The sequence below is a fragment of the Pogona vitticeps genome, chromosome 4, assembly GCF_051106095.1.
Source record: "Pogona vitticeps strain Pit_001003342236 chromosome 4, PviZW2.1, whole genome shotgun sequence".
NCBI lineage: Eukaryota > Metazoa > Chordata > Lepidosauria > Squamata > Agamidae > Pogona > Pogona vitticeps.
In genome coordinates, this window is record NC_135786.1 from 57,739,327 (window position 1) to 57,766,913 (window position 27,587).

At 38.7% G+C, this 27,587-nt stretch overlaps 1 protein-coding gene across 3 annotated transcripts in view; it reads right to left on the reverse strand.

Annotated features, from left to right (window-relative positions):
- Positions 1-7,696: 7,696 nt before the first annotated feature.
- The window catches only part of SORT1 (sortilin 1), a 65,204-nt gene continuing 45,313 nt past the window's right edge, over positions 7,697-27,587 (reverse strand). For 2 of the 3 annotated variants that reach the window (XM_078392767.1, XM_020805279.3), the window contains exons 7-20: positions 26,264-26,313; positions 25,324-25,454; positions 24,453-24,597; positions 23,861-24,016; positions 19,848-19,954; positions 18,950-19,052; positions 18,565-18,733; positions 17,631-17,821; positions 16,596-16,785; positions 15,037-15,153; positions 14,095-14,203; positions 13,621-13,727; positions 12,044-12,155; positions 7,697-11,594 (exon numbers count right to left, since the gene is read on the reverse strand). In XM_078392767.1, the coding sequence (XP_078248893.1) occupies positions 11,580-11,594; positions 12,044-12,155; positions 13,621-13,727; positions 14,095-14,203; positions 15,037-15,153; positions 16,596-16,785; positions 17,631-17,821; positions 18,565-18,733; positions 18,950-19,052; positions 19,848-19,954; positions 23,861-24,016; positions 24,453-24,597; positions 25,324-25,454; positions 26,264-26,313 (1,702 nt within the window). In that variant the 3' untranslated portion in view covers positions 7,697-11,579. The remainder of the gene's footprint in view (positions 11,595-12,043; positions 12,156-13,620; positions 13,728-14,094; positions 14,204-15,036; positions 15,154-16,595; positions 16,786-17,630; positions 17,822-18,564; positions 18,734-18,949; positions 19,053-19,847; positions 19,955-23,860; positions 24,017-24,452; positions 24,598-25,323; positions 25,455-26,263; positions 26,314-27,587) is intronic. The other variant, XM_020805280.3, reaches the window with a different exon arrangement.

The following is a 27,587-nucleotide window of genomic DNA, read 5'->3' on the forward strand; positions in this document are numbered from 1 at the left end:
TTTTTCCCCCATTTTTTCCTGTTGGTGAAAATCTGTTCATCTCTAATGAAAGAGATGGTAGGCAATATAGTAAATCTTCTTGCTTAGGCAGAGTATAATAGCCATGCCCAGCAACATTTCTGCTCATTTTCTAATTCTCACCACAGATGTGGAAAGGTCAGAGAGCACATTAGTTCTGAACAAACTCATGCTAATGCTTTGTGTTTTCTTTGAATATTCTGAAAATATTCAGATCCTTTGCTGAATATCTTCAGTAATTTCTGGAAGGCATTTATCAGGATTTCTGTGCACAAAAGGAAGCTTAAAAGGGATGAGATGCTCTTCTGAAATATTAGACTCAGGAATCCTCTCTTTGCAATTTGTGGACCACTATACACTTGAGATAGTTTTTGCCAAAGCTTATTAATATGCTTTGTGAGGTGGGAGACACTAAAAGTGTTAAGTCATTTTTTGTTGATTTTGTAAGCTTTTTTTTTTTTTTTTTTTTTTGCCTTTCTTTGGCATGCCCACTTTCAAAATATTTGTAAAGGCATGGTGGGAACACACATTGGCATCAGCAGACAATTTTTTTTGATATTATGTGGGTATGATGGTATAACCTATGCTGAGGTGATTTGAGAAAACAACTTGTTTTCTGTGAAATGGATAGTATGTTGGAGTAGAAGATTGTGGATTCAAAGGAGTAGCTTTATCTTTAAGAGCTCATACACTTGACCTCTGCCTGTTATTAATGTTCTTGGACATGTTTCTTGTTCTTAGGCCTTCTGTGAAATGATTGCTTTGCTGCAGTAGTAAATAGTTAGGCTGTCCACATTCCCATGGCTGCCATTTTGTGAGTGGCCCTGCTCACACAGCCATTTTGAGGCACTGTCAACGCCACTTCCTCAACATTCCAAACATTCCCAGGGACTGAAAAAAGTGCAGGCTATGTACATACTTGTTATCGTAGTTATTTTTTTTAATCCTTTAAAGTCATATATCTTGTCTTTCCACTCAAAATTGTGCTCACATTGGCTCACAGACTACAATCAAATTAAACAGTATGCAGTGTTAATGTGGTCACAGTAATAATTCCTTGCAACTCTCTTCTGTTTTCTTATAGCTTCCGCTCTCTTTTTGTACAAAAAATTAGGGGATGGGGAAGACAAAATGGTTGCAGAATTCCTCATTAACAAAATGAGCAGGGGAATGAAGAATGACTGACTGCACAGGGTCTTTTGTTTGGAAGTGCTATTGGAAACTATGTAAACAATTTAAAAGTTTTGAAATACACACTGATTTAAAAAGAGTAATTTTAACACTGCTTAGTCAACACACAGGCAAATTCTTTCCAAACAATGCAGTACATGAAAGTCATTACAGTATGGATAGCTTAACTATTCAGTTTAGTGTCCTTGATAGGTTACTCATATTTTTAAATTTTTCCTTTTGAGGAGGAAGGCAATTACTATCTTTCATAAGGTCCCAATAGCCACCATATTTGTCACATAGTGTCGACATATTTTGCAAAACAAAGGAAAAATCCAAGATGTGCATCTTTTTAATATTAGAGTCCTTCACTTTGCATGGTGAGTGGAACAATTTTTCCATTTAGGTCTGTATTAACGTCTGCTGAAACCTTTTAGGGTCTGCACTCTAGCAATGGAAAACCCTGAGTCAAAAGCAGGAGAGGTTGCAATTTAGATTTTTACTTTTGTTCTGAATGTAACACCTCACCAAGGGTGCAACTACATAATGAGGGAAATGTGAATTCACTCCTGTATGCCTGCTGTGAAGTGTCACTGGGGAATTCCAGTCTGGACGATTTAAGTGTCAGACTTAAACTGAACTGCTTGCCTGCAGGTGGCACCATTACAAATAACTGCTTTAACAAGTGGTGATAAGACTCCTTGCTCTCCCAATTTCCTCAATTGTTAGCTTGTTAGCTTATAAGAACCTTGTTGCTGTCAGAGCTTTACTCTCCACTTTTAAGCTGTTCAGAACCAGAAGTGTTGCCTACAGAAGCTTTTTGTTTTTAAAGAGTCTTAGAAGAGAGGTTTTGCTGGAGTGTGTGGGCGCTGGTGTTTGTCCTTCCTCATGAGGTAAGAGGGAAGGTACTACCAGAGAAGGCACCCCCTCTAAAGTTTCTCATCAACTCCCAGGACACTTCCCTTTTTTGGAGAACAGTGTTGCGTATACTGCCCAAGTATCTCCCATCCCTTAAACGAGCCTGCTGCTGTCCTATCTGGATGAAGAATGCTAACCCAGTACTGAAGCCGTCATCCCAACCAGATTCTGTACATGGAATGGAAGAGCTGGCACCATGTTCTTTACTTCAGGCAGCAAATATCTTGAGTCAATCCTGTTTCTTTATGCCTCTTTTAAGTTTCTGCGGAGCAAGAAACAGTAAGCAATTTCAGGGTAAGGCTTGCTTTCCACAGAGAGCTACAATAAATAGGAAGAGCCTTGTTGGATAAGACTGAAGGTGTTTAATGCAGTTATCCCATTCAACAGAAACACCCTGCATTTTTGTAGGAAGGGCAGTATGCAGGTGTAATTACTACATAGTTAGCTGTACTTAAATTGCACACAATTCCTATGACTGGCACTGTGGGGGGTTGGAGTATAATCCCAAGAACGGTTTATTCATATTAGATCCTCTGTAGCTAGTGATTTCCACAGTCTTTTGCAAGTGTTTTTAAAAATATGTCTTCAAGATTTTTAGGCAGGGGATTATTTCTGCTGAAACATGGTGCAATACTGTAGTTCTGTCTGGCACTTTGAAATGTATGTCCCTGTTTTCCATAGTTCAAAAGTGTGCATCAGTGTAACTGTGACTTAAATCATTTATATTACTCTTCGTATCAGTGGGTTTTATATTCCTTCTCTTGGACATACCCAGTGTATTAAATAAAATCTGGGAAAGAAAATGCTTCTTAAATAGAAAAGGAGCAGACAGCTTGTAAGATTAATTTGGTACAGATTTCACTGGGCTTCGGGGCACCAATGATCCACCTTTCCTCCATCCACTGAAACAGGTGTTGTGATGCACCTGAACCTGATGAAAATAACAATAGAGTTTTAAGAAGTTTGTTTTTCCAATGAAAAAATGAAGAAGAGGAAGAAGAGGAAGAAATGAACAGCAACAAAGTATATACTCAAGTATAAGCCAGTTTTTCAGCACCCCCCTCAACTTATATTCGAGTCAGTGTCAAAATTACATGTTCTCCCCTTCAGTGCGGGTGTTCTCCAGACTCCCCCGCTCATCTATGGGCATCTGCAGCCTCTGTGGGCGGTCCGATGACCTGAGTTAAGTACACTGCATTTCCACTTCCAGGACACTCCCATCCTCCTCCTTCTGCATATTCTATGTACCCACCTTCCTCCTCCATCCTCCATCTCCCTCCATTTTGTTACACAGCAGTAGAGCAGTAAATAAGCACAGCATTCGGTAGAAGTCCTCCCTCCACAGGCAGTGAAGTGTGTCTTGCAGCTCAGAAGGACAGTATCTTCAAAAACATTTAACCTACTGATGCCTCAATTAATGCAATTTTATTGGTATCTATTTTTATTTTTGAAATTTACCAGTAACTGCTGCATTTTTCACCCTCGGCTTATACGTGAGTCAATAAGTTTTTCCTCTTTTTTGTGGTAAAATTCAGTGCCTCAGCTTATATTCGGGTCAGCTTATACTCGAGTATATACGGCAAATGATGGAAAGTTGAAAAAAGATGGTCTGGAACGCCCTCATGGTGTTACCTCAGTGAAGTTCTAGAGTGAACTGAGGACCAGCCGTTGGTTGGGGAGCATGTGAAAAGGGATGAACTAATGGCTCTAAAGTTCTGGAAGATTTTGAAGAATGTTTCCACAGGTGCAAAGGGATCCATATGTGTGAATCAGACTATGAAGAAGAACTGACATACAGAAACAGTCTATAAACCATCTAGCTCAGTGCTGTCTGCCACAATGGCCAGCAGCTCTCCATCATTTTCAGGATGGGTCCTTCCCAGCCCTACCTGGTGATGTGAAGGACTGAACTCAGGACCTTCTGCTGCATAAAGCATGTGCTCTGCCACTGAGCAATGCCTCTACTTGATTTTGCTGCTGGGACTTTAAAATAAACTTTCTCCAATTACTTTCAATGTTAAGCTGATGTGTCAAATTGGTTAAAAAAATTCAAGTCACACACTTTTTGATACATATTGTTTTCCTTTCATACAAGGTCTACCATTTGACATGAAACAACATGTTCCAACCTCTAAAGAAATACTAGCAAACCTTTCATTGTTAATTGGAGACCAGAAAGCACATTTGTCTTTGAGGTTGATATCCATTACCAAGGGTGCATGTTCTGGGCAAAACCAAACTTGTTTTGCTCACTTCTAGTGAAATCTGCAAGTCTGTTTTATACTCGCTATACAACAGAGAAAATGACAGAGCACAAACATTTGTGTAAAAGAGATAAAAAAGGTTAAGTGCAAAAAACCAAAACCTACCACATGAAGGGAAAAAAAGCACTAAAGACTTGTCATGAAAATATACTCTTGAAACATCGCTATTAAGTACAAAGAGCCCAAAATAATACTTGTTCGGTACTATAACCTCTATCTGAAAACAGACCAAAGTTGCCCCAGCACTGTGATGATGATAAATGATAGCTGACCTTTATATGCTAGAATTGCCTTGGCTTGTTTAGACACTGACAACCACAAGATCCTAATTTAGGGATAGGAAACATGGGACTCTTCAGATGCTGGAAATGCAAGACTCATCATTCCTAACTACTGGCTGACTGTCAACTACAGTTACAGTCTAAAAATATCTTTTCCTATTTCTGTTTTGATATGATTTTGCTGCCGGAATGCTTATTCTGTTTCTATTTCCTAGTCAGACCCAGAACAGAGAGGATACCTACCTGTAACCATGGTTCCTCTAGTGGTCCTCCTGTGAATGCACACAATTGGGTGACTGACAAGCTCACTTACCGGATGGTGGGACGTCACGGTAAGAAAGGGTGTCAAGATTGCTCTGCCAAAAGCAGCATAATTCTTCATCCAGATGGTAGTGCCTCACAAAGGTCAATGGATTAGCCCATGTAGTTGCACAGCAGATGTGAGGAAGTTCTATTCCACGTTGGAAGGCAGTAGAGGTTGACAGTGCTCTGGTAGAATGAGCTTTTAAATGTTCAGGAGGTGTTTTGCCCATGAGCTGATAGGCCAGTGAGATAGTTTGAACAATCCAGCAAGAGATAGTTTGAGGTGAAGCTGGGGCACCCTTATGAGGGCCATGAAAGCATAAGAAGAGCCTTGGAGACTTTCTAAATGATTTAGTTCTATTGATGTAGAAGGCCAAGGAGCGTCTTACGTCAAGCATGTGGAGCATGTGCTTGAGAGGTGTAGAAGGAGACGGAAATAAAGTTGGTAGAATCAACAGTTGATTGAGGTGAAACTGAGAGACAATTTTGGGTAAAAATGATACATCAAAGTTAAGGGTAACCTTATCCGGGTGGAACTGAAGGAAAGGTGGATCCGATCTGAGGGCTGTGAGTTGGCGATGGGGGGAGAAAAACACAGGTAGAAGAGAAAAACAACTGAGGTAAATTGAAAAGGAAAAACGTATGACTTACAGGGGAATGTCCAACAATGATATGATGGAAATAGAAAATAAAAGAAATGATTGGAAATAATCAGTAAATAGTCAGTGAATGATCTCAACAATCGCTCTAGCGTTCCGAAAAGGTCCAACCGAAGTGGTGGCAAAAAGGAACTGAGGGGACCTTTAGAGGGCGGAGCATGTGCGCCACAGGGGACTGTCCTACTAACATGTCTGAAAGCTCTAGAAACTTCAAAGATGTCCTGCGCAGGCGCAGAACAAGCCAATTGTGTGCATTCACAGAGGCCACAAATAAGAAAAAGCAGCTACACGGATAATCACTATAAAGAGCAGATAAAATACCAACTGTTGCAGATGCAGTTTCAAAACTCCTGAGTGTTTTGAAACTGCATCTGAAAATGCATATTCTGTTTAGCCAGTTGGGTGGATGTTGGATCAACAAACAGATATGATTGCATTCCCTCTTACATTTGTCAAGACAATATCAGAAAACTGTTCTGTGGTTCAATACACTCAAACAAATCCAGTTTGCTTAAATGCATAGATTTTACATCAAGCAAATGTGCTTTCTGGTAGTACAAGATTAGAAGGACATTTAACCCAGACATATATACACAAAACCTAGGTATTTAACAATATATAGGCTGAAATCCTGATAGTGCATCGGCAGATGTGCAAAGCTAATGATACAACGAACCACCTTTGTTAATTTAATGTTTCAAATGTTATCCTCCCCACCGCCACCCCAAATGGTCCTTGGCTCTCTAGGAATCCTTTCTGTTCTGGAGAAAGCTTTTGGGGGCTCAAAATTGGAGAGGGAGTATATCTGAAAACTGCTGCCACCAGACCACTGTCTGGCCTATCTGCATCAACAGGATCTCAGCCATTGTCTCTGTCACCATAGCTCCTTCATTAAGGAACTCTTGGCATTTTGGAGCAGGTTTAAATTGAAAGTGAAAAAAAGATAATATCTAGATTAATTATTAAACTCATTAGAACAAAAAGAAGCAACTCATCCCAGTACACTAATAAGATGATAGGGGTAAAGGAGGACTAGTCAAGGAAAGCTCTGAAAACAAAAACTAATTCTGGAGGCTAGTTTAATAAAAACTTAGTGGAACCTGCATGGTGATGTGCACTATCCATTCCACATTGTTGGTTTTAGCAAGCAATAACTGTAATCATCCTCTGAATCATATTATGCTGTACTTCTGAATAACCAAGTCTGGAAGAAAACTGATATCTGGAATTAGAGAGCTTATTTCATTTGCTAGTCATGATACCTTTGTTGCATGTGTCATGTATCATAATGTTGGAATAGACTTTCAGCGAACCTAATGGGGCCTTCAAGGTGAGATATTTAGGGCATGGGTTTATCAGTGCTGCCCCATTATGAGTTTCCATGATCAAGCGCTAATCTGAATGTATTCTCGAAGGCTTTCATGGCCAGGATCCAATGGTTGTTGTGGGTTTTCTGAGCTGTTTAGCTGTATTCTTAAGGGTTTTCTTCCTAACGTTTTGCCAGTCTCTGTTGCGGGCAGAGTCTGGCCAAACATTAGGAAGAAAAAACCTTAAGAGCATGGCCAAACAGCCTGGAAAACGCACAAAAACCATGCTAATCTGAAGCCAGGTTTCCTAAATCTTAGTCTGTTGCTCTGTTCACTATGTCACACTGGGTACCCTGTGATTAAAAAGAAGGCCTTTAGGCTCCTTTTAAGAAATTAAGACAAGGGACTCAGCAACTGTAATGCTGAGACAGTGATATTGTTTACACTTTTTGGAAAGGGGTAAACAACTGTAGCACATGTTATAAGGAAGCTGACAGTGGGAAACGGTTGAGGGTGAAACGGTGTATCCATCTATCTCACATCCTCGATTTTCTCTACAATTTGAAAGGAGGAAAGACTGTCAAAAATATACAGTTCAAGTTGTACATCTTATGTTGATTAATAAACTGAACAGAACATCTGAATTAAGTGGTCAAATAGCCTTGTTGCTTCTCATCATCCTATTTGAGGTCTGCAGGCCATAAACTGAAGATCTTTGCCCTATATGAGGTTTCAAATTCACAAGACTAAAGTCAGATACGATACACAAGTCAAAGAAAAGTTCATTTTTGTTTTTATTTCTAACCCAAATATTGCAAATATACAGAAAATACCAGTACAAATTTATAATATAGCCAGGTTTATTTACAATTCTATACATGGCTTCCTTTTTTTTCCTTCACCTCATTTCAGACAGTACACATTTTAAGAAATTTTGTATAGAGGAGTGTATTAACTATGGCTTTTTTGTAATGTAGTATTATACAGCCATTATGGACATTGTATGAAATCTTTTTAAAAACTGGTCTGCCATACAAACCCAACAGGGAGGCAGTAATGTTTCAAAGCGCATGCACTGGAAACATCCCTACAGCTGCTTTGTTGCTTAGGCAGCACCCTTACAGCAATGAGAAAAATGCACTGTTATTTACATATTCAACACTAGGGAGACAAAGGCTACTGTGGCTTAGGGCGGTAAGTATGCATGCCACTAGGCCCTGGTTAGCTCACCGTGGAAGTTTCAAGTTATTTAAAATATTATCTCACTTCATCAGCCAATATACTGCAGTGTAATCTGTCATGAAAGGAGATGCTGCCAGAAATGGAGGAAGGAACAGGTCAGAGGCTTCGGTGAAAAGTACCGAGTGATGGACTTCCTTCCCCTACCTGCCTTCCAGAGATGCTTTATTACACATGGGAAGCTGGACACAGAACTAGAAGAGTAAGTAATGAGAGTTACATTCACATTACATTGGATAATGTCTTCACCACTCCATTAAGAGTTTTCTTACATCCTTGCCCTGGGACATTTCACTAATCAATGGCATAGGACAGCAATTTGTACTTCATTTTATATTGGGTAAAAGTACAAAAAAAAGCTTCAAATAAAGAACAGCGGCTGTGTAATTAGGTTAAAAAGACTTATTAAGTCCCCCTTCAGTTCAAGGTTTTGTTATCATGAGTTTAGCAGATACTAATTTTCTGTAAATAATTGTGAGCATGTTATATGTGTTTCTGTGCTGGCATGTACACCATAATAAATTACTGATGGACTAATTTTAGAAGGCCTTAGAAGGATGTGTTTGGAAGGCCTTTAGAAGGGTGTGCTTTTGCTTGAAGTATGCACAAAGCTACAGTGGGTATAGGACAGCAATGATGTGTGCTGCCCCCAAGTGTCTTGGTTATGACATATGTATATCTTTGCATACTCAGCACCAAGATCTGTATAGTGATGTTCCCAATTATTGGATGATGTTCAACCAACACAGATACAAGTCTCTATAAAGACCTTCATGAACAGCATGCAAAGCTCTACTAGAAAGCTCGACATTTCAGGATAGACCAGGTATTCTCAAGCATTTCCTAGGCCCATTTTAGTTCTATGCTTGCTCCAGGCATCTACCTATACAAGCCTAGAGTTTTCCAGAGATAATCATTTCCTTCCACCATTTGCTTTTGCTTTGAAACGTTTCCTCTTGGTGCACCTACCTTTCACAAGGGACAAAAATAAATGGTAACAAATAATTGGTAAAATTGGGATATAATCAAATCACTCACTCATTCAGAAGAAACTAATGTCTTCTCAGGACACAAAATAAAGCCAAAGTAACAAAAAAAGAAAAACACCACAAAATTTCAAGAGGCACTTGCTTCCAAATTTCTCACTCTCATTTTAATGCCAAAGTGAGAAATGGAAAGTCCTTTGACTTCAGCAGCACACCCTAATTACTTGGAATATCTGATAGGCTTTGAGTACCTAATAAAATTTTACTTCACTTGATGCAAGTCACCAGTGACAGGAAGATCCTTTGTTTCAAACATACTAAATTCATTATTTTAAAATATACTAGCTATAGGAAATGCATGCTGAATGATAAGAAGATAAATGGTAACAATTCACCACAACAGGACACCTCATCTGGTCTTCTGCCAAAAGGAACATGACTGCTAAGTCAGAACAGGTCTTGCACTCAGTGATGTTTCACTAGCTGAAATTTGTTATGAGCTGGTTTGGCAGAATATAAAATGTCTCCACCTTACAATTCTTATTTCCATTACAAAGCAAGTTTAATCCCTCTCCCAACATGCCATGAAATTCACTCTATTCAGATTGTAATCAAATTCAATTTTTCCTCCCATCAGGAGGAAAATACCTGGGACATATGCTATTGCAACAACTAGGTGTGAGGAAAGGAGGAAGGGAAGAATTCCTGCAGGTGTCACCCAATGGCCTAGTAAGCCTGGAGAAAAGAAAATAATAGGGGCAGGATGGAGGATTTGCAGTGATACGGGATCTTGGATCTTCATGCTCTTAATTTGTCATCACTGGGAGCACTATGAGATCTAAATTTAGAATTTGTCTTTAGGGAAAAGAACCTTCACTATTTTCTGTTTAACTATGTCTGTTTTTGAAGCCTAGTTTAAAAACAAGCAGAGTCCATTAATCACTACTTATAGTAACAAGACTTACTCAAAAGTACATTCTATTTGATGCATTCCTCAACAGAAGACAGCAAAACTTCAACTAATCTCATAAGACAGTTATCTTCATGAAAATACATTTTGTGTGTGTTAAGGTAAGACCATATGTGGCTGGTATCCCCAATATAGATAAGAATCAAATCCAAAAATGAGGGCAAAAATCATCATCTGGGGCTGATCAGCTGTTAAAACAATTATCACCACTTCAGACAATTGCAAAGTTCTAGCAATTGAATGATAAATCCTCAAACATTACTTAACAGTAATGAAAAGCAAACACCAGCTATGTCACAAGCTGGTTTAAAACTTTGTGCTTCCATGGCTTCTGTTCAGTAAGAAGCTCTCTACAATTCCAATTGTCATTAGAATGGGATGTTTCCAGTGATGACCAATATCAGAACTGACTAATTTTTCAAGATAATTTCCCTCTCTAGAATTCCATGAATATTACTGGAGAAGTGAGTAAGGGTAATGTAGTATTCTGTATGGATATTTAGCAGGTAAATGCACAGTACCAAAGTGGAGCAGAACTGCAACCACAGACATATTGCTTTCACAAAAAGAAGTGCATAGTGAAAAAGAGAAAACTGAACAACATCAGGGCGTTGTTTGTAATCACGTTTTCCTTCGAGAACCAAAGCCAAAGAACATTACTTCTGTTATTTTAAAAGACTATAGTATTCTAAACAAGTTTTATTTCTAAGAGATCTGCACTGCTTAGTTCTACAATGTATAATATTAACCTCTTTCTCACTTTTTTTATTATTATTATTTCCTTCTTAAAGATTTATGGCAGCATACACACTTATTTCACAGTTTAGTTCCTTGGAATTGTAAAGCCCAGTTGCAGAGTTCATTCAAACCTTGGGATAATCTCTGCTTTGTATAGAGGTCAACCCAAATTTTAGTTAAAACAGAAAGTAATTCCATTTTGGCACACAGCCCTTTGGGGATGTAGGTTAGTTCCCTCAGTCCTTGTCCCAGGATCTCTTTGTTCTCTGTGTTAGAAGTGCTGGGCACAATGCAGAAGCTTCAAAGCAGCATCACATTATTGGAGTGGACATGTCCCCTATCTGGGAATCTGGGCCCTCTTTGCAGCAGCACAATATGTTGAGCCTATTAATGCTAATATTTAGTGAAATGCTGCTTTCACTTTTCTATGTACTTCTTCTTTAAGAGCTGGAAACAAATTGGATTAAAATAATGTTACATTTTTAAAAGAAATGTTTCTTTCTTCTTTACTCAGACTTGCACTCTTCCTCCCCAACCCTACCCCTAATGCAGTTCTTGGAGCCACGCTGGTTTTATGACAGTTTGATGGAAGCAACAAGAACACAGAGTCTCTTGGACACAGGAGAGGCGTCCAAATTGGGAGTTAAACGGTCTATCAGAATTCACAACCTTATGTAGCAGCATCCCAACCTGTATGCATCCAGTTTCAGCAACATGTGCATATCACTATTCCAAAAGGTCCTGAAAAGAAAAACAGATTTTTATAGCACTTCAGGATAAAGTGCCTTCCCAATGTTGCTGTGATCAAGGTAAACCAAAGCATTTTTAAGTGTTCTTAAGCCCAACAGAAACATAATGGTGAGAACCCTAATGGTTAGATACACTGGCATTTAGTGCAATGTTGTAAATCTCAGTAGTATACTGTCAGTAGTTTAAAAAATCTCCTCTTGTATTCTACCTTAAATGATGTGATGCTTGACAAAGAATACAGTGCTTGATTAACTAGTGGTATTTCACTGTTATGAGTTACATGATAACACTTATATTAGCAAAACTGAGTTACTGCATTTCCAAACAAGCACAAGCAAAACAATCACATATTGGGAATTCACATTTGCCAGTCTAACCTGCCAATACTATTTAAACAGATATGTAGCACACAGGCATACTTATTGGTCACAATCACTTGCCTCATCAGAATCATCATGATAACCAATTTTACTGGTTTCTGGTGTCTCAAGTCCTTCAAAGCCATTTGCTTCTGCATGCTGCTGCAGGACAGAGTATCGGTGGACCAGAAACCTAGGGAATAACCAACACAGATGAAAGAATTCAGTCTCTAGTTACTGCACCAATTCTCAAAGGATAATAGCATTCTTTGAACAGAAGTAAATGTGAAGTTCAATCTGTTAGAAGGATTACAGACAGAGGAGGTTGACAGTGATAAGTAATTTGTCTTAGTGAAACACAGCTGTCTTAGGGCCAACACGATCTTGTAGAAGGTTGAGGTAATGGAAAGTGATCTTTTTAGAAGGTGTAACATTGGAATTGGTCAAGGAGGGAAGAATACTTGCTAACCTTAACATTCATGAATCATTCAAGACAGCAGTTACTGAACACAGCAAGAGGTATTTTAGCATGAAGAAACTGAACTATTTGATAATAACACCATCACATTATATGCAAGTCCTATAATCCTTCTAGAAATATAGATTACTCTCCTTGTCTAACTCACATTCAACCTCTACCACTTCTCCCTGCTACCCTGAGTCTTACTTTAGCTGAAGCATGAGCTTTATATTTTTTGGACCTAGTGATTACTTAACAATCACTTACAACAGCGCAGAGGTCAGTGACAGATGGGCTCTAGAGCCCTTGAGTGAGTTGTCTGTTTCGACCAGGGAAGGCAACATATTCTCTATTCTTGCTTTTCAGGGCCTCTCCTAGGTTGGTGCAATGTATATAAATCAGAAATGCTGACAATTTTTGTGATGACTCAGATTTCACATTCGGGAATGACAGTATTGTGGAGATAAAGATGTCATATTTCCTACATACTCAAAGTACAGGTAGAGTTCACATTATCAATCAATCAATCAATCAATCAATCAATCAATCAATCAATCAATCAATCAATCAATCAATCAATCAATCAATCAATCAATCAATCAATCAATCAATCTTTAAAAAAAAGAAAGCAGCAGCCAGAGAAAAATCCCTCTTTTTATTTTCTCTTTTCTCATCAGTTAAAGGCTGCACAAACAATGTTCAGCAGCACTGAAACAGATGATTTACTGATCCTTTCCTTGGTGATGCCAGTCACCCATAACTAACCTGTTTCCCTATGCTACAAAGGTTAGTGTAGCCAGCTCATAACTCCTGGATAATCATCAATATACATGGCAAGTAATGTACCATGAATGATTAGGTTTAATATGGACTGAATGACAGGACATAGCTCTACTAGAATCTTTTCTCAACAAGCCAAGCTTCAATATTCCCAATAATGTTAGTATATGGTTACTGTGTGTGTGGTTAAAGCAATAAAGCCAAGAGCGGATGGGTAAAATCTGTCTAGGACAAAAAAGCTGTTGCAGTAGAATTCCTGCTCGGATTATTTTGCTCCCAGGATGAGAAGTGTGCTTATGACTCATACTTCAGTAAAAATGAACAGCATCTGCATCTATGTAATATTAGAAGTGAAGTATTTTATTGTTCTATGGTCTTGCTTAACTTATCTTCTCCGTTGCCTGCTTCCAAGCCTTACCTTCCTCCACAAACATATTTCTTAATGACAAATACTCCTGCTATGGCAGTGGTGAGCATCAATCCTATTACAGCCAGGATGACTGGAGTGGAACTGGAGGAGGCAGACTGTAGAAAGAAAATAGATATTTGCCTATGATAAAGTTCCTACAGGAAACATAGCAGCACTACAATAACTTGGAAGGACAGAATGAAACTATTTATTTGGTACGTTGTTCAAGGTATCTAAAACCAGACTCCCTAGCTCAGAATGCTAATCACAGCTCCAAAAAGCAATCTGGAAAGTTCATTGATCTTACAAAACCAAGATTAATGCTAGCAGAGAACTTTAAGAAGAATTGCTTCTCACCTATTACTTTTGTGGGCATACTTGCCAATATTCTTTTTAAAGTGGCTAGGAAGTTTTGTTTTCTTGCCCGCCTTAGTTCTTGCAGTAGTGGGGGTTTTTGATTGTGGGGTTTTTGTTGGTACCTACCAATTGGCTTGAGTTCAAGTAATTGCTAGTACATTTTTTTTTCAAATCAGTCTCTTCACGCTTAGGGTCTGCCCCACCAGCACATCTGTCTCCTGGAATCTTCCGATACCTGGAATTCAGCAAAAGTTCAATAGACTACTAAGAAGCTTCTTTACAAGCAACAGTTTCTTAAACTGGCAAAGATTAGCTAACCACCACATGGTCAATAAAAAGATGAGATGTTGATTTCATCACAGCCATGTCAGCTAACCTGTAACAGCTCAAGAGTTTCAAACATTTCCAACAAGCCACAATTAGGTGGGTGTCTGCCAGGCTTATTCTATTAAATTAGTTCCCAGAAAAAAAAGTGGGACTAAAGTCAAGAATGCTTAAATAATATGTGCTTGCTTTACAGTAGGATCTTTTTGAGCATCCAGTTGGACACGAGATGTACGAGTGGAAACTGATGGAAATAATATCTGAAGAAGGAAGTCTGATAACGAGGTTTCAGAGTTTTTCTGCCCATTTCAACTGCACAATTTTTTTCCAACTGTACCTTTTGTGTTCAACTACATGTTAAAAAAAATGTGTGTTATGGCCTTCATTCTCTACAATATTTCTCTGGTCCACAGAATTAACAAAAACACATGGTTCCAACCCAGCAGAATACTACCTTCATATCATTTGTAGTAATCAATCAATTGCCTTAAAACAATTGCAGATCCCCCTGCATTTCGTGGAATACAGTGCTAGGGTCACAAGAGAAAACATCCCATGGGCTCAAGGCAATTCAAATATGTGTAAGTTCAAAAAGAAGAAAATGATAAAGTATAATGGGGTACATCTTTCTTAAAACCTACATGCATTTATTTTATACATATACCCACATTACCAAGATTATAGCGTAGTAAACTAAAATTATCAGTTTACACACTATTGCTAATGGACTAGAATCCTACTTACCCATTAGTCATTAGCCGCTCTTTTTCCCCATACAAACAGAACTCCAGGTCATGACCCTTCAATTCTGGCTGCTCCACACATTCTGATTTATTTTCTGGACGGTAGTAGCCAAAATCACTACAGAACAATATTCAATACGTAGGACAGCTGTTATTAAATGTGCTCAGGGAATGAGCACTGATTTATATAGATAGATAGAGATATAGATAGATTCATATATAGTATATGAATCAATGCTATATACACACACACACACATTTATTTGTGTGTGTGTGTGTGTGTGTGTGTGTGTGTGTGTGTGTCAACATTGAAGCTGTGCAGTTCTTTCTATAGTCATGATTTGTTTTTGTCTTAATGTTCAAATGCAGTCCTAATTTGGCACTTTCTTCTTTCACTAAAAGTCATTTCAAGTCATTGCTGCTTTCTCCCAGTAAGATGGTATCTGCATATCTTAATTTATCGATGTTTCTTCCGCTAATTTTCACTCCTCCTTCATCTGACTCTAGTCTGGCATTCTGTATGGTATTTTCTGCATACAGCCTCAATGGGTAAGGAGATAACAGTGTTGAGGCTTACCCATTTCTTTCAGAACAACCCATAGTTTCTCATGACCCACACAATCAAAGGCTTTGCTGCAGTCTATAAAGCATAGACTCAAATTCTGAAACTCTTTGGTGTGCTCAAGTAGTCAGCAAATATTTGCAATCTATTCTCGAGTACCTCTTCCTTTTCAGGATCTAGCTGGAACATCAGGCATTTCTCACTCCATACAAGATAAAAATGTTTGTTGCAACACCTTGAACATCACTTTGCTTGCATGGGAAATTAAAACAATGGCTGTACAGTTACTGCACTCCTTCCTTTCTTGGGGGCTGGAATGTGCTATTAGAGAACACACATTTCCCAGTTATCCTTGAGATGATTAAATGGAATCTTTAATGCTACAAAGAGAGGATGAACTCTAGAAATGATCTTCTACTACAAGACCTAGCAGCTTTATGAAAAGCCCTAAAACCTTAGTTTTGTTTCAAGACCAAGTTGCTAGTCTACAACTACAGACACACACAAAAATCACATGTACAGCACTGATGACAGGCATTTTCCTATAGAAGATCTCAGCAGTACTTCCAGAGGTAAAGAAATTGGGTATTTGTTTAATTCATTTATTCATTAAATTTATATCTCACTTTTTGGCAAAAATGTGACTAAATTGTTTAATAAATACAATGAAAACATTAAACCACTTAAAAACACATAAATAAAAAAAGAATCAATAGTCCTCTTCAACGAGACTTAAATTCAAATGTGAGGTCTCTGCCTGTCAGCAGAACAACAACAGAAAAGATACCATTTAATCATCTCTCAATAGGGAGTATCTTCGGTCTGTGCACATGTCTCTACCAAACGTATTTAGCCACACATTGCAATTACACCTACAAAAGCATTCACATTTCAGGGATATTGGAAAGGAAAGGTATATGGCTGCCACCCTACTCACCACAGGACACTAAAAACACAGCTACAGAGAGAGGAAAATGGGAATAATTCTCCAAACATACCAAAGAAAATCATCTAATGTGCAAACACAAACAGATGGTTGCTTGGTCACTTTGTAATCACGGCCATTCTGACAGACAGATGACTTGCGAAGTCGTAGGTATTCCTCCTTGTAGCCTAGTATGCAGCCATCTGTAGGGTCACTGGGGTCACTGGAGTGAGCCAACCACTTCGTATAGTCCTTCTCCTGACCTAACAAAAGGAAAACAGCCAGATTTGTGAGGCAGTCAATGTCCACTAAAATAGAGAAATAGGTGATCTTTGTTGGTGTTTTCCTAAAGATTCTGTGACAGAATCACAATGTATTGAGAATAAGATGTCAGTTGAACCCAAGGCAACTGTTCGGATGTTCCCTCAACTCCAGCCACTGTAAATGAACATATCATGGTTTCATACACCCTACACTATAACCCACTAAGTAAAAGCATGAAAAGGGAACAAAAGCTCCTTGCCCCTTTGCTGTTAACTGAAGATAAGAAAAGGATGAGGAAAGGAAGTACATTTTGTGGAATGTTATGCAGTGCAGATGGTTTTGAGGGATGGGAGACAACCATTGATTTATTTGGACAAATTTCATGAGTTTTTACATTGGCTTGAAAAAGTCACCCACATTTTTCTGTTCCCCCCCCAAAGAACTTGTTCCTCTCCACATATTTGTGATTGTCCATTTGACTGCAACTAGAATAACTGAAGAGTCTTACACAGGCAAAAAGGCAATCTAAAAACTGTAGCCTTACACTGGCACAATATCACAACAGTAGCCTATATAAGAGAATCCAGTTATGTCATATTAGCTCAAATCCAGTTGTAAGCTGCAACTGGAGCAGGCACATTTAATCAATGGAACTTACAGACCAGCTGACTCATCAAATCCTTATTCATTTGATGGGCCTACTCTAGATGAAACCTACTACTGGATTTCAGCCACTATTTCAAAGCAAGTATCAGTCTGAATATTTGCTCTCCTTCAAGTATCAATTTGAAGGAGAGCTATGTGCCAACATCCCTATTTATTATAAGAAAGAAAAATGACTCACAGTCCCTTTTGAGGAGATCATTAAAGTCAATGGTATACGAGACCCACTGGCGGGACAGCAAGCTCTCTTTAAATCCCCAGATACTAACATTCATCGATTTTGCTCCTGGCTCAGATGCTAGGCCAGTAAATGTTATCGGTTCCTTACTGAAAATGTAGTTGTGCCAACATTGACCTTCATCTGTTGAGAACCTAAAAGAGATATGGATTAGTAATAAGATTTGAGGTCATCACTGTAGCTCATTTAAAAGTCACAAGAAAGACTCATTTAAAAATCTGCCACTACCCTTAGAGATTGTGGGTGCAAGACACGTCAAGGAAAACCAACTACATGGTAGTTGGTAGCTTTGTGAACAGAAATCCCGCAGGACACTTATTTTCAAAAGAGAGCCAGGAGAGGGTAATTTCAAGAGGAAAGACTATTTAATCCCCCTTCTGTCTACTGCTTTCTTTCTAGCTTGAATTCTCATTTGCTATCAGACATCAAGCCCTTCTCTTTTTTTCTGGACTAAAATGGCATGTGAGGATAGAAACAACCCCTTCTGAAGCTTCTTGACCAAAATCACTGCTTCATGGTAAAGATGGACATGCTAGCCTGTCCTAAGTTGCTTCCAGATGAAGGGCTCCTAGCTTTCCTGATCAAGTGACTTTATATAACTATTCTTACAACATTTTCCTGGAAAGAGAAGAAACAAAAGAAGTAGGAAAGCACAAGAGAGATATGAGTGGTAGGTGATTACATCTGAACCCTCTTGTTGAAAAAAAGTGTTTAAAGCAGGGCAATCACAGACTAAAAATAAGATCCAGAAGCACCCTTAGTAATTTTGGCCAAAAAACAGCTGGATCTAGTCATGGGGCTGTCAGAAAGTGGGCAATCAATCTCTTATATCCTCCCAGCACATAAGTATTAGCAAAAGTGAGTTCCTGCTGCATACTTAATCACATTGATAGGATGATGAGTTTGTTCAACAGCCACGATGATGCCTCCAGAATCCAAGATGGCATAATGATGGGGTCCTTTGAGCATCCGTGCCCAGGTATAGCCGCCATCATCCGAAATGTAAACATCTGGGTTTGTTATTGAAATAGCATCACCAACACTTCCTGCAATATAATACCCAATACCACGGATGTGAATATACCACCACATGCATTCCTTCCAAGGTTCACCACCCTTACCAAGGAAGAAAGATACCACCATCCTCCCCAAAACTAATTAGGTCTGTGGAATACATAATTCAGTAGAAGGTCACAAGTAAAGCCTCTGCACTTGTCCATTATTTCACTTTGTTGTATATGTGTGTAAGATTAATTCATTACCATGAGCAATGATAATTCCAACTGCATTAGGCTCAGACAGAGGTGGCATTGGTACATTCAGCTTCTGTGAGATGCTGTAGGATGCATGAATGTGAAGGTTGCACTGTAAATATAAGACAGTTGAAATACTTAGAAAGCTGATGCAGAAATGTAACAGATCTAAAAGTGAACAATCTCAAGAAATTTGTCACTAAGAAGAATCTACAGATACAAATCCAAGAACCTCTAAACCTCAAAACCTCACTGTTCAACAGAGTGTTCTCCAACAGAGTATCTGTGCAACCCACAATGGTTTTCTTCTAGACATAAGCCCATCGTAGCTATTCATAGGCTGAACTATGAATAATTGTCTATATCATTTGTCTAGATTGAACTCACTATAAAAAGAATATTCAACATTCTCTTCCCTCTTTTAAAATGCTTTAACATTTTTTAAAAGTCCATGCCCTGTCGGGAAAGATGTGAAACTACAGAAGTCACTTTTTAAAACAGAAATTCCAACGCTTACTGCAACGTCAATATTTTTTATTTTATATTGTTATCCAAAACCATTTACAAGGATCCTCTGCTGTTATCACATCATGGCTATGCATTTCAACTCTCAATTCACTACAAAGTCTTTAAAAACTTGCTTAATAAATCATGTGCTGTCAAGTCAGTTCTGTCACAGTAACCCTTTGTAGGGTTTTCCAGATAGAGAATACTCAAAAGTGGTTTGCCATTCCTATATAATGCGTAGCCTGCATAATTAACTTGTAAACCACACAGAGAGTGTTTGAAGCGCTATGGGGCTGTATATAAGCAGCACGCTTTGCTTTGCTATATAAGCAATTTAGAAGTATAGCTTAGGCAAAACATTGTTTCTTGCATGCAGTTTCCGCCAATACATAAGACAAACCTTCTCCTTATTTTTGGCTGTTGAGTCACATTTAGCATTTTCGGGTTTCCTCAAGTGCACCCATTCTCCTCCTTGATCAAAAGTAATCACCGACTGAATGGAATTATCTGGTTGAGGGAAAGAAAACGAAATCCTTGTTTTTGCAATATGTAACATACTCTTTACAATTAATCTGTAAACTTTTTTTTTGTTTCCAAGATACCCAGCAGGCCCCATCCCAACATTCAACAAGACCTGACATATTGAACAACTGTTGAGAACTCTTATGAAAGGAAACAATTTCACTACCAAATCATCATGTTTCTTTCACCCAAACTGAAAGTAGAAATCCTACTCTGGTTCTCATACCACAGGTTAACGCAGGGGGAAAAACCCAACTAGTTACATACTTTTAAAAAGGCAATCTTAAGATAACTATGCTTCATTGAAATTAAAATACAAAATCACATCTGAAATTTGTCAAGTGAGAAGAAATACCATTCCTGAAGTCAAACATAAGGAGAAACTAGATGGATATTATACAATGTCATTTTGTTAGGTTTCATTATTTTTAGCAATCCAAACACCACACAGCTTGCCTTGGATACTTTCTTCTCTCTCTTTCTGTAGTTCTCTAAAGTTTTTCATACTGCAAAAAATAAAGCAAATCATTCCCCTATGTATATGCATAAACTGTTTTGTTTTGCTGTAGGAATTGGTGTGCCGTTGCAGATGTGGTGAAGCATGCTGTACTGAAAGGACAGGCAATACCCTTCTCCTCTCTTTTTTGGCATCTTTTCTTTTCCCAATCCTTATAGCTAACTTTCCAGCAGCTATCCAGGTTAACCTCTCTTCCAACTGCCAGGAGATAACTATTGCAGATTTAAGATCCTGCTCCCATCCTCTTCCCTTTAAGCAAATGATTCTGCATTATGGATAAGGAATATCAAGAATATTGGTAATATTGTATATTTTATATTAATAGTAAAATTATATTATTTTAATGGATACCACCTTACAAAGGAAGGGCTCTGCAGTACAATGTTAAATGTCATTTGTAGGAGTAAGATTACTTCACAACACATCTTCTGGGAATCATTAAAGGTCTCTCTTTCAAAAAGGAAGAGTACTTTAGATTTGTGAATTGCCTCAGCTCATGTTTTGGGATTTGTTTGTGGGTGTTTTTAGGCTTCCAGATGTGAGCAAATATGTTGGCCTGCCTGCTGAGTATGATTTGGCTGTGGCGCTACATTGTTATGCCCCAATGCTGCATTGGGGACACAAATTAAATGAGAGGATGATAAATTATAACATATGCAGTACAGAGTAATGGGAGAAACTGGTAGGTCATGGAAGGAAAAACAATAGTTCTGTGACAAATATATGAATCCAGGAAAATAATGACTTTTGGAGTAATATTTATTTATTAAGTTTGTATATCGCCCTATCAGCACTTTATTTGGGTGGTTTACAGGAAAAGAATAATTAAACACAACAACAATGAAAATTTGAAAAACACCAATCAATGGCTACAATCAGATGCAACAAGAGGCATGATTCCAAACATATGGCAGCGCACATGGCATAAAAATCAGGTGGGGTTGCACTGGAAAGCCTCAAGCAGCATCTTCAGAACCCTTCTGAATGTTAGGGAGAAAGTCAAGTGCAGCTCCACTGGGAGCTGATTCCAGGGTGCTGGTGTCACAGCAAAGAAGGCCCAGCTTCTCGCAGTTGATTTCCTGGCCTCCTTTGAAGTGGGCACCTGGAGGACCATAGCTTGGGAGGATCTGGTGAACTGGCTAGATGACCTTGGGAAAATGCGCTCAGACAAGTACCATTGTCCCAAACTGTGAAGGGCTTTATATGTGAACATCAGAACTTTGGCCCTGACTGGAGACACAACATGTAACCAGTTCAGGCAAGCTAGAATGAGGGAGATACTGTATAGTCAAATTTGCTCACACCAGCCAGTCTGGCCACTGCATTCCGGATCTGCTGATGTCTCTGGATCAGCCTCAAGGGAAGCCCCACACAGGGAGCATCACAGTAGTCAATCCAGAAGATGACCAATGCCTGCACCGGAGTCCTAAGGGCTTCCTTGTCTAGATAAGGATGGAGTTGGGCTACAAGTCTCAGCCAGCTAAAAGCTGTTCTAGACATAGCTGCAATCTGGGAATCCCAAGATAGAGCTGGATCCAGAAGCACATTCACGTACAGTGGTGCCTCGCTTAATAAGCCCACCATATAATGACGAATTCGCATAGCGATGTTTTTTTGGATAGCTAATGCAAAGGCATACCGACGGTTCCAATGGGCGAAAATTGCTTAGCGACGATCGGTAAGCGTTTCGCTTACCGATTTTCACTTGCCGATTTTTTTCAATCAGCTGTTCGGCGGTTCCAAAATGGCTGCCGGACGCCCGAAATGGCCGCGCGCAGCGTTTTCGCGCCCTGTCCTCGCTTACCGAGGGTGCAAAAATGGCGGCCGTATGGGGGAAACATTGCAGAACGGTGAGTTTTGTGCCCATTTGGAACGCATTAAATGGGCTTTTCCATTCCGTATAGCGATGTTTCCCCATAGCAAAGGTTAATCCGGAACGGATTAGCCTCGCTATGCGGGGCACCACTGTAATGCACTTGATCCCTAAAACAGGAGGACAATGTCATCCAATTTAGGGGTAATCCCACCCGTACAATCCAAGAGATCTCCCAGGAACAAGATTTCTGTCTTGTCTGGGTTCAGTTTGAGCCTATTGGCCCTGGTCCACTCTAAGCCTGAAGCCAGGCATCACTCAAGTGTCTGGATGGCATCCACTGCACAGGTTGTAAAAGAGAGACTTGTGCATCATCAGCATACTGATGACACCTTACTCCAAATCTCCTGATAACTCCTACCAATGGCTTTACATAGATGTTAAACAGCAATGGGAAACTGAGGACCCTTGGGGCACCCCACAATTGAGGGTCCAGGGGGTTGAAAATTCATCCCCAAACTGAACTCTTTGGACACAATCCTCAAGGAAGGATCAGAACCAGCTCAATGTAAAGACCATGGGAAGGTTATCTAGATGCAAAAAGTAAAACAAAACATTCTGCATGATTATATGTAAAGGGCATTGTGAATGCTAAAAAAACCAGTGTGGTTTCCCCCATACTCTCTTGCACCAAATGTAGTTTTCTTTCACTAGTTTATATGATAAAAGAAGGGATATATCCAGAACACTCACAGAAACTTCAGGTATAGCAAAATAAAACAAAGTTATATGAAGCACATATACTTCTACTGAGAAGATACAATTGTATTTAAAAATGCTTGAGTCCAGAGACTCTGGACATATCACTTTAGGAAAGATCATTTTACATATGTTTAGTTCAGCTTATGTTAGGTAAGGAGAGAGAGAGACTGGGCAACCCTTGCCCAATCCAGCTTGTGTATGTAATGACCTCTTCTCTTCAGGAAAATATTAACCAGCATTTACAGCCTGATCCTGGTTTAGCACATCAGAAGTAAGAGATATTTCTGTGCCAATGTGTCATTTTTCTATTTGAATAAAATTATGGTAATTCCCATCTAAAGAAAGAAGAGCTATGCCTGCATCCCATCACAGCTCGGCATATAGCTGATTGGCTTTCTTATTTTAGTCAAGCATTCTAAAGAGATTTAAAATATCTCTGTAAAGTGAGACATGAACAATTGTAATCACATGAAAAAAAATCTTGTAGCTATTGTTCTGAGTTTCAACATAGCACAGCTGAAACCACTGCAAGAAAATCTGGCACATTTTAGACACAGTGTCCAAAAAAGTGAGATTACTTTTTCAATCATAATTCTTAGAAGACAATCTAATCTCAAAATATAAGCTATTTTGAGATTAAGCCATCAAGCAGAAGCATGATAGAAATTTTGTTTACTAATTCTGCTGGCCCTAACAAAATCAGTTCCATGTTACTTAATGGACAGTTAAGCATTATGTGCTTTCTTAAAAGAGTTCCTGATTTTCCGTCTACAATCCCATGTTGAAAGTGAACACTCACCTTCTGAGAGCACACTAGTGATGTACGTTCCTCTCATGGAGGTCACATTTGTGAAGTCTGTCTCCCCACCAGTAGTGGTGTAGAGATGTCTTTCTAGAGACTTGGAATATATGATGCCTTGGTCATCAGAGGTGTAGATTGTTCCATGCCCAGTATCTGCAAAAAACAAAACAGCACACTGCAGAGTGCAGAGGGGCATCGTCATATAGAACAGGGTTGCCATCTTAGCATTACCAATATCCACCAAACAATCTGAAGTTAATAGGCATCCTGCAAGTGAACTATGTTCATTTCAGAGCAACTTGAAAACAGATGAGACTGTTTTCATTCATAAATGAATGAATGAAATGTATGAATGAAGACAATGAACCGGACCATGTAGTGTGCTTGATTGGTGGAAGGAGGAAGCTGCAAGGATGCCCAATGTATGTACATGGATGGCACTATGAGGGACTTGCCAAGGTAACAATTTGCATTTTTTTCTGCGAGTCAGTTTATCAAGTATGGGACACATTACTTTACTCTAAACTGCAGATTTACAATCTGAATCCAACACACATTTACACCATCTGCCCTGCTATCTCTCTCTCACCTCCGGGTTCATCTACATGCATGAACACCATGTCATCATTAGCTGCCAAGATAGAGTAAAACTGTTCTTGTCCCACTGAAGGTAGCTGGGCCATATTCCAAGTTTCACCTTGATCCAATGACACATGGATTCGTCTTGTATTACCCTAGAGACAGCAATGTTAATTTCAATAACTTTCCATACTATTCACACTAATGATACTGTGATTAACTGTCTGTAATAAATGAAGAAATTCTTCCAAAAACTCAAGATACTATATGAAATACGTAATTCCTCACAATAACACCATTATTCATAGTCCCAGTCTCTGTAGGCATTGTTTCTTTGATTTGTATGCTTTAAATTACACATTTTATGTATACTCCAATAATATATATGGCCAAAATCCTGCTGCATGGTTATGCAAGAATCATAACTGTTACTGCCAAATTGCCGTAAATTCAGCCATCTGCACAGGTCACTCAGCATGCAACAAATAATGCCTGTGAGATATTGTAACACTAAAGGTTACAGCTTCAACAGGATATCAGATAATACATATTTTAATATTTCATACAGTACATGAAACATTAAAAATGTAATTTAAAACATACGAATCAAAGAAATAAAACATTATGATGATTACCTTTCCAAAACATCTTTGAGAATTTATTAATCACGTTTCCACATAATTGTTAAAAGTATAACAAATACAAACCAAACTAACACCAAGATCTACCTATTGGTAAATGGAAGCTTAAATATTAACACCATGCAGGTCAGAATGACCCAAATACTGGGTCTCCTTTGCTACATCCTTTAAAAAAAGCTTTACTGTAAACATAACTCATGGAGCTACAGGCATAAAGAAGGAGAAGAGATGTTTGCATACCTTTTCTGTCATCACAGATGCAAAGAGGAAGCGCCCACCCAGGCCAAAGGAATAGATTTTGCTTCCTATATTCTTGAAAGACTTCCCAAAGTCTTTGGTCCTTTTCAGCTCCAGCAACCCAAGATCAGCTTCTTGAGCAGAAGAAACACATGTCACCATTGCTCCAATTTAGAGACACAGGCAAGCCCTGCACCATGCAATACTCCCACAATGGGGGTTCCCTATTTCGACAAGACTGTGAAGTTACAGTACCTGTTCCCACGTTTTTATAGATAACTGGTTTCTTGGGGGGGAGGTAAGGGTTTCATTCAATATTTTAATTTTGTTTATTGTGTATCTTTATCTGTTTTGTAGCTGCTGAGAGTAGTGGCTTGCCAATAGATGGGTGATGTATAAAATAAATAAATAAACAAATATGTTAGACATCAGTATCTCTAAAAGACAAGTCCATGCACATAACCTTCTCTTTTGCAGACACCCACAGTCAATGAATGTCAGGGTAGAGGTGTGGAGCCATGTGATCTATGGTATGAGCCCCATAGTGTTTCAATGCAGGAAATAACCATCACATAAGTATATGATGCACCTATTATAAACTGAAAAGAAAAACTGGGAAGAACTGAATCTCTTATGTAAGGTTATGATAGACTTGTGGGCCTGACTATCCTGCATGGCTAATGACCTTACTTACACATTTGTATGTTGTCCTTCAATTTATCATAACCTGCAGGGTGCTCATAAAAAAAACTTCAGATACAGATTACAATGGAAAATAAAATTCCTTTCAGGGAGGCACTCTACCAGTGGTGAGCACTTTGTGGCACTCCTGATGTTGTTGGACTACAACTCTCATAATCTCTCATAAGTGGTTTTGAACTAAGGAAGAGGGATGTCAAGTTGTCTAATTAACCAATTATTTACTAAAACTGCAAATACTTACTACAAGAACCATTCTGGTAGGTGGTGAAAAAGATGGTTATGCCAGGGCCCCTAGACAAGTCAATAGAAGAGAACACTTAGTGTGGTGTCAAAAAAGCTGACCAATTAACAATTCAATGTTTTGCATCAGTCTATAGGCAAATGCATTAAAATTTACTTTGTACAGACAGAATTGTTATAAAGCCTACAATAGATCTTGTTGTCACTAGAAGTAAGAACCTTACTTAGAAATGAGTTAAGAAAAATCTGTACACAGCAACTATCTAGAGAAAATGATAATGAGCAAAACTTCTAGCATGTAGCACAAGACTCTTGTTTATTGCAAGGGAGGAACACAAGAAATTGTTCCAAACTTCTGGTACACAATCCTTGTGTGTCAGGACAGATACCTATACAACTAAATATTCAAAGTTATGAAAACAAAAGTTTTTAAAAATATACAAACCCCAAATTCAACTTGCAAATGTTGTGTGTGGTGGAACTATTCTTGAAAACCTAGATGCTCTACCCACTACATACAAAGCCACAAAGATTTACAGCCTGCTGAATCTTGAACAGCAAAACACATATTTCTCTGCAGGAGTCTTCAAGTCAATTCCCTAAGTTACTACAGGCAGAAATATTGCTCTTTCCCATCCATGACAAGAAAAAAGATTTCTTCCCCTCTTCTTAGTTCTCTGATCCATAAATAACCTGGGGAAGTTGATCCCTCAGTATGCCAGATCTGACACACAAGACATCTTTCAATGCCAGCATCCTCTGGCATGCAGAGAATGTAGAAGAAGAAAAGTATTAGATGCTTACTTTATATTATTTTGCTTTGCACAAACATAAATAGTTGTACTACTTCTTTTCTTTCACATCAGAGAATTAAACAAGAGGCCTAACAAGTACTTACAAGAAGAATTGACGAAGAATTCACAAGAGTTATCTGGAAGTTGAGTCACGGCAACTGGACTTCTTTCAAAAGAAGTCCAGTTGCCGTGACTCAACTTCCAGATAACCTCACCTGGATGACTAAGAATACTTCACAGAGGTGTTGTTGCCTTCCTAAAGCAATGTATGGCGTGAGACAACTAAGGATTTGCTGGTCTCTCCAAGTTAAAGAAAAGATGACGTAACAAAAGACACATTAGATTGTAGGAGATTTCTGAGCAAGACTAATGTTCACTGTTAACATGATAGCTATATATTATAAGGAGTTACCGTATATATAAGTTAGAACACCTCATACAATGTTGTCTACTCTATAAGGCAGCAGTTCCCAAAATTGTATGCAAAAGTACTTTCTAATCTTGATTGTGCTAACTAAACATTTTGGACCA